At 47.5% G+C, this 7,946-nt stretch overlaps 1 protein-coding gene across 1 annotated transcript; it reads left to right on the forward strand.

Moving 5' to 3' along the window:
* The first annotated feature begins 5,245 nt into the window (after positions 1-5,245).
* On the forward strand, positions 5,246-7,684 carry LOC123429926 (WAT1-related protein At5g64700-like). The gene is made up of 7 exons (XM_045113894.1): positions 5,246-5,540; positions 5,619-5,681; positions 6,011-6,127; positions 6,347-6,599; positions 6,694-6,849; positions 6,950-7,101; positions 7,234-7,684. Exons 1-7 carry the CDS (start codon positions 5,359-5,361, stop codon positions 7,397-7,399), a joined length of 1,089 nt encoding a protein of 362 aa, XP_044969829.1. The 5' UTR covers positions 5,246-5,358; the 3' UTR covers positions 7,400-7,684.
* Positions 7,685-7,946: the final 262 nt, after the last annotated feature.

Genomic DNA, 7,946 nt, shown 5'->3' on the forward strand with positions numbered 1-7,946 from the left:
AGAAAAGCGATAAATCTAAGAAGTTTGAAAGCACTCGACAAGAGATGCTCACCTCATTCGGAGGAGGATTATCGGCGCGGAAGGGCTTCACCCGCCGGGCTCCTCTAGGATTGTCGCATGCGCCTGTGATGCCGCGGACCCACGCTATCACAACCTCCCCGGTCACGCATTCTGGATGAGTCCGAGTGGAATCCTCAGGCCCCGTGTATAGCCACATGGCGTGGTGTCGGGCTTGCAGCGGCTGGATGCGCCGACCCAGAAAGGTCTCCACCAAATCTGTGTCGGTGACTCCCTTGCGGACGACAGCTATCAGCGCGTCGACCAGAGGTTGGATCTGGATCTTTTCCACCTTTGAGAGCGAAAGCTGCCTAGGAGGAGCCGGACGGTCTAGGCTAAAGGGTGGCAACCCAGTCGCGGCATTCGGACAAGCGATGTCCTGGCAGTAGAACCAGGTCGACTGCCAGTTCCAAACTGACTCGGACAACTGGAGAGGGGGGTAGCTAGTCTTCATTTTCTTCTGGAAGCCTAAGCCCTCGCGGAGATGGAGGAGATGGGTTTTATCGTCCGACTGTCTAAGCTTTTTGACAGTCTGGGACCTAGCGGAGAAGATGTACTTAAAGAGCCCCCAATGGGGGGACATCCAATAAAGCACTCGCAAAGGGTGACGAATGCGGCGAGATGGGCTATCGCGTTTGGAGGAAAATGATGGAGCTGCGCCCCGAAGTGATTCATAATACCTCTAAAGAAGGGGTGGGGAGGCAAGGAGAAGCCCCTGAACACGTGGTTGAGCAGCAGGACGCGCTCCCCCTCCTGCGGCGCCGGCTCCGTCTCGCCCTCCGTCGGCAGCCTCCACGACTTGTTGGCGATCATGTCGTGCTCCACTAGCTCCAGCAAGTCGTCTGCCGTCACCGTGGAGGGGAGGAAATCCCCCTGGATCCAACCCGCCAGCAGTGCTCGCTGTCGCCGCTGAGCAGGGGCCGCCCCCTTCTTCTTCTTCTTCTGCGACTTGAGTTTGCTCGTCTGCCCCTTCGTCATGGTGAGGGCGGCAGGTCCGGCGACGAGGAGAGGAAGGAGGAGGCTTGGAGCGCGCAGGGAGCTACTGGATGAGCGGGGTGAATGCGAGTAACAAGGGCAGCGCAACAAGAAACCCCCACCGGAGAGGCTTAAATAAGCTTCCGACTAGGTCACTAACAGGTGGCCCCGAAATCTTATCCCCCGACCGGCTGCTGCGATGTTAGTGGAGAAGATAACGGCGCGGTAATCGAGGCGGCAGAAACTACTCGATGGCGATGTCGACATCCCCGCTGAGCGCGCGGCAACCAAAATTTGAGGATCCCAGAAAATCCGCCGCTGTCAGTTTGACCGGTCACATCGAAAGATGCCGCGGAAGCACTCGGTCCCTGACGGTTCGTTTCACTGGTATATTCACTCGGATCACTGGTCGAAAGGATAAAATGGATCGAGGCAAACAACGCCAAAGTCACATCCATACCAGTCGGATGCGTACTCCAGGCATCACTTCGTCTTTCCAACCCCGATCCATTCGGGGACTAATGATGGGGTTATAGTCCCAGGGTAGGGTCATAGGCCTGCCCTATAGGTCCTACCCAAGGACTACCCTTCATTGAGGACAAGGCCCTTAGACAGTTCCGATGAACTAAGGACTCCCCCATCGTCCAATCGGTGACGAGCATTCGGAGCGTATTTAACGTACCGACTGAATTCCACTCTGTACATCGTAACCTCCCAGGAGGGCAACGGTCATACGTTTTCATACACCATTATTAGCATTTAAGGCATATGTTACCTATAACGTAGGCATTTATTCGCCACTATTCCACCCCTGTCCACCGGGCCGTTGTGGAGGGCAGCGCACTCTATATAAGTCGCCCTTCCCCACTGGTTCAAGGGTTGGCATTTACTGTAATCCTATATTCCACTCGACACTAAGCTCCCAAGAGCACTGAGACGTAGGGCTTTTACCTCCACCGTAGAGGGGCCTGAACTCATACAACCTCGTCGTAGCTAAGGCTCTGCCCATCCTTTCGTACCCTACACATCTACTGTCAGACTTATACCCACGACAAGCGCAACAAATTTTGGACCCTCAGCCAGATGAACTATTATAGTGCTATGCTCTTCAACAAGGAACATGTATTTCATCACAGGAAAATTCCTCATGGAGATATGAAGGAAATTCCTTGCTACGAACCAGTTCTTCAAGTTCTTCATGATTCTGAACTGCTGGAATTCTGCGCTGACATTTGTGAGTGGAATGAACAAATCACACTTCAGTTCTATGGTACAGTACACCTCTCAGGCGATGTCACGATAACAACATGGGTTCTGGACTGGATGACACAAGATACACACTTAAAAGCCCCTGCAACTGAATTGCTTCGGGCTCTTCGAGCCCAATTCCCATAGAAGGAGACAGATGCGTCTATGAGGAACCTGAATTGCGAAATCATCTTATGCAAGTCATGATGAATTCTTTGGCACCTCGTCAGCCACCAAGACCCACATTCCTCACAAAGGGATTTATCTATGTGCCCACGACAGTATATCGCATCTTAGCCAAAACCTTCTGTCCAATCAAGGGCCATGACTCCAATGATGAAGAAATTGTGGGCATCATGAAGAATTTGCTCTTCGACATAATACATGGAATCCCCATAAACCTTCATGACTTCTTCATGAGGACTTTGTCCCATTCTCCTCTCTCACCATTTGGTCTGAAGCCTTATGCGCCATGGATCATGTGATTCATCGAGAAAAGGTCTGGAATTGCTTACAAGGCTGGCATTCTGAATCACCACACTTACTTGCCTCCAATTGAGGTCGTCAAGAGCTCCTTCGACGAAATTGAAGGCAAAGGCAAATCTCTGATCGATGAAGGAACTCGGCCCCTTGATGGCCAATTTCGCAAAGCGGCGTCATACTCCACCAATGACGACACTGCATCATAAGAACCTCCAAGCCTAACCATATCGCGTGTGATGACTTACCGTGAGCTCCTGCTAAGTCTTCATCACAAGGTTGATCGCAACCAGAAATGGGTCAAGCTTCAGTTTGGTGCCATTGTGAAAGACCTCAGTGCGACTCGAAATGAAGTGAAGAAAAATCACTATTATCTTCATGGGATCCTTGACCACACATGGGCCATTCTATCTCACCTCAGGACTTCTAAGGAACTCACTGAAATGGAGTTCCAGCAAGACTTTGACTGGTCCTCGCCTCCGAAGAAGAAGTTCAAGAAGATTCCAGTTCCTCAACTGGTGGCCAGCTCATTTTGTTCAACGCGCACAACTGATGAAGCTGAAGACCTTGATGACACTGCTGCGACGAACAACCCCAACGTTCCTCCTCCAACACATACGTGATATTCTTCAAGGGTGTTAGTCCTCGGTTTCGTCCCTTTTTCGTCATTTGATGACAAAGGGGGAGAAATCTGAGTTAGTCTATAAGCGGGTCTATTTTATCAGTTTATGGTCTTTTCAACTATATTTACCTTAAGTTACAACTCTCGTTCTTCTGAAGTGTTTGGTTGTATGAGTTGTAAACTTATGCCCAGTGGTGGTCTTTTGAATCGTGTTACTTCATGCTTATTCCTCATATTGATTAATGCATGCATGTTGAAATTCGTCAAACGCCACTTTTCATCATGCATTTCATTTTCCTCAAATTATATGTCAAATGCCTACATGGATTACAAGATATAGGGGGAGATCTCCATGGTATAAATCCTCAATGTGCATTTGCAGTCCAAAGCAAAAACCTAAGATATGCACATCTTCACGAGGAGTCTCTCTATATCTTGAATTCAAATTCCTCAAACTTTGTACTTACACTTCATATTATTATCCCCATTAAAAACTTAACATATTTGTCATCAATCACAAAAAAGGGGGAGATTGTAAGTGCATCTAGCGCCTCTTGGTGATTTTGGTGTATTGAAGACTTATAGGTTAAGAGACTGGTATGTTTGTGAGTGTACACAGACTCTATAAGTTGCTGACGAGTTTGACTTATTCGAAGAATATCGACCCCTAAAAATATATGTCTCCAGCTGAAGACTTTGCTATTTCCTCTGAAGACTTTGATAGTGATGAAATTGCTGTGTCCGTGAAGAAATCGTTGTGAAGACTCTGAAGCGTGAAGACTTTCGTTTTCATAGTTTCATTTTCTGTATTATGTGTCATAGGACCACCGTACTATTAAAGGGGTTGAGGTAAAACTAAGGAAAAGTTTCAAGTGATGCTCATCTCGAAGCCTATACATTCAAACCGTTCGGATGAAGCCTTTGAAAATCTTCAACAGCTTAGTCAAATTCTTTAGTGACAAAGACAAAGATCTTCTGGTCTTTGAGGAATTTGCCCTAACTATCCATGCAAATGCAAAGCACCGAGAAGCTTTCAAGGACTAGATCTTAGAACATCTATGTTAACTATCCATGAATTTTCCAAGGGCTGGGATTGGTTAGAGGGCTGATTTGTAATTTTTTTATCTTTTTATTTGTAAATATTCTATGCTTTAATGAAAATTACCGTAGAACTATTGTTCTACAGTCTTCGGTTCTGAAAAAAAAACTTGTTATCCAGCATATGTTAGCCACAGCGAGCCGTGCAAAAAAAAACTTTGCATTTCCGAGGTAAAGACGGGCTTACTTAATAGGCATACACATCCAGCGTAAAGGAATTCTCATGCTAAAAATTATATCCAATCAGACCTGGTGAACACTTTTGAACATTCAGAAGCAGCACACCACCATGCACTTGCCTTGTGTATCTCCACATGCTTTCTACATGGCAGCTTGCTTGCCCCATCAGTCACTAATTCCCCTGTCCCCTTTTGGTTATCTAGAATCGAAATGTGACATGAAACTGTATGTGCCCAGTTTGTTACATACAACCTCTGCGTTTCCACAAGAGATTCAACCTTGTGGCTCCAAATGGTAACAGCTGAGCCACTAATCTACACTCTTAAATAATTAGTTGGGATCGACTCATATCACTGCCCTGTCATCTTTTCCATTTCCATCAGTGGATGCTCAGATCAGCCCACACCAAGTCTCCTCCTCAGCTCTGCTCTGCTCGCATGACTCATCCTAGTGCCCAGCATTTTCCATCCGCTTTCTTCTAGCCCCATTGGCGCGTGCATCACTGATTAGGTGATGGCGCACTAGCTTCGTACCTGGGATCGATTATCCGTGTCCGGGGTGCACACAGCACAGGAGCAGGGCATATACCCTTACTAGGTTGTTGCGCTGGCGCCTTTGGCAATGTATATATAGGGCTACACAGGTCTCTGCTGCCAATAGCCTCAGAGAGCCGCAGAAAAACACTTGCAAAAATCAGGATGGGTGGTGCCAACGGCGCCAAGGCTTACGGCGCGGTGGTTCTCATCAGGGTCATGTACTCCGGCATGCATATCATGAGCAAGATAGCGCTGGATCAAGGCATGAACCCCTTCGTCTTCGTATTCTACCGGCATACCACCGCTGCCCTTGTGCTCATCCCTATCGCCTTTGCTCTGGAGAGGTGAGATTGTTGTTTGACACTCGTTTGATCGATGTCTGTCTGCTTGTATGACACTCGTTTGATCCTGTTGTTGCGCAGGCAAAAGACTAAACCTGTGACGTTGAAGATTGCAGGCAAGATGTTCGTGCACGCCTTATATGGGTACGTTAAGTTGTTCCAGCGTGAGTTCTTATGCTGTCACATAGTTCATGCAGGAGTTGTGTTGTTTTGTTTCAGAAGAAAGTTAGTGCATGCAGGCTCTACGGCATACACTTAGCAATCAACAGTCCGATCGTGTGCTTTGAGATCCTCCAGTGTGCATCTATTGTAGTACTGTGTATCCAGAATTTGTGCATCTTGCTTATGCTGTCCCTGAAGCCGCTGAAATAAACCTACAACTTTCGGATTACAAATGACTTACTTATCTACACATTTCATATCCCTGAGTTCTAATCCAACCTTGTCAAATTCTTGACCTTCTCTTGTTCCAGGGTAACAGCTTGTGGCGTCTTATTCAACCTTGGTCTCAACTATGCATCCGCGACATCATCGTCGGCGTTGTACAATGTTCAACCGGTGGTTACCTTCATTCTGGCGGTCATAATTGGGTAATTCACGTGTTATTTCTTTCTTTTCTCACCTCTGTTCCATCTAAATCATAAAATCAACTACTACATGCATTCTCTGTTGGCTTACCAAATCAAAAACCGAACAATCTACTCGTAAGTCGTAGCAGAGTTCAGAACATGCACTTAATCACAAGTCTGGACAGAAAAGCTACATTGACGGTTCCTTCCCTTTCCCTAAGAACAAATTCCCTGTGACAGGATGGAGTCTATGAAACTGAAGAAGCTCCATGGCAACCTAAAAGTGGCAGGCATTCTCTGCTGCGTCGCCGGCGTCACTGTGCTGGCCTTCTACGAGGGGCCAATGTTCAGATCTTTCAACCATCACCGGCTCTTCCAACACGGCAGCGGCAGCTCCTCTGGAGCAGGCACCTACTCCAAGAACCAGTGGGTATTTGGGATTTTCCTCATGACACTCTCCAACATTCTAGCAGGCTTGTGGACTGTGCTTCAGGTGAATGGACACTCAAACTTGAGATTTCCTTTTTCAGAGCTCGAGAACCTGACGTGTAGAGAATAACTGCAACTTGTTGATGGTTTTTGTGCAGGGGCCACTGATAGAGGACACTTCCAAGCTTATGAATACCACGCTGCAGATCTCGTGCGCGTCGGTCCAGGCCTTCGTGGTGGCTGTTGCCGCCGAGAGGGATTTCTCCAAGTGGAAGATCGGCTGGAATATTAGCCTCGCCGCTATCATCTACAGTGTACGTAACTGAGCCTAAAATACGATGTTCATTTGCATATTAGTTACTGAAAAATGCCCAGCTCAAAGTTCATTTGCTTCTCCATGGGATAAAAATGCAGGGCGTGATCGTCACTGCGCTATCGTACTACATGCAAATGTGGACGATCGCCAAGAGGGGGCCGGTGTTCCTCGCCATGTCCATGCCGCTCACTCTGATCTTCACAATCATCATATCTTCATTCGTTTTAGGAGAGACAGTTAGCCTAGGCAGGTACGTTCGTGCGCCCAGAATCACTCATGAAACTTGATAAATGTGCAATTAAAATCTACTACTCTACAACTATATATAAGATGAATCTTTGTAAGCATTATTATTTTTCCTGATGCTGTTGTACCTGAGCAGTATAATTGCTGGGGTGCTACTGATTGGAGGCCTGTACAACGTACTGTGGGGGAAAAGCATGGAGAGAAAAGACGAGACGAACAAGATGGGTGGCGGCAAACCTGCCATGGAGCTGCAAGACAAGGAGCAGCCCCAAGTGCCGGATGATGCGGCGGCAAAGGTCTGAGCCAAGCAAGTGATCGGCCGGCGATGGGACAGAAAAGATTGTGTCTAAAGCCATACTACTGGTTCCGGACTGTGTTGGAAAGCAGCGCATGCAGATCTACTCACCCTGAACTGAAGTGGCGGCAGGCAATGCAAGCGACCCAGGACGATAAGATGGGCAGTGCGCCATTGCTGTACCTACTTTCTGCTCTCAGCCACAATGCGTGGTTTCCTTTCAAGTAGTACCACACCTCTCCCGTTGATGTTGTATCAAATCAATAAAAGAAGTTCCAGATGCTTTTAGCGAGCTCCTACGTGGCCTCAGCACGTACGCATTATTTTACGGGCATCAGATCAGGTGTCGTTGCTTTTTGGGTCTGTGTGTGTTTGCCACGATGCCCATGATGGCCAAAGTCCGACGGCGAAATATGTTAGTACAGTGGCTACTGATGGCTGGTTTCATGCTTGTTGTCGATGCCGTTAGGATTTACAATATCCTGCGTAAACATACAAGCAACAAGTCAGAATCGGATCAGTGCAAGTAAGTGGAGCACATAATATATTTGCAA

This window comes from Hordeum vulgare, chromosome 2H (assembly GCF_904849725.1).
Source record: "Hordeum vulgare subsp. vulgare chromosome 2H, MorexV3_pseudomolecules_assembly, whole genome shotgun sequence".
NCBI classification, from domain to species: Eukaryota; Viridiplantae; Streptophyta; class Magnoliopsida; order Poales; family Poaceae; genus Hordeum; species Hordeum vulgare.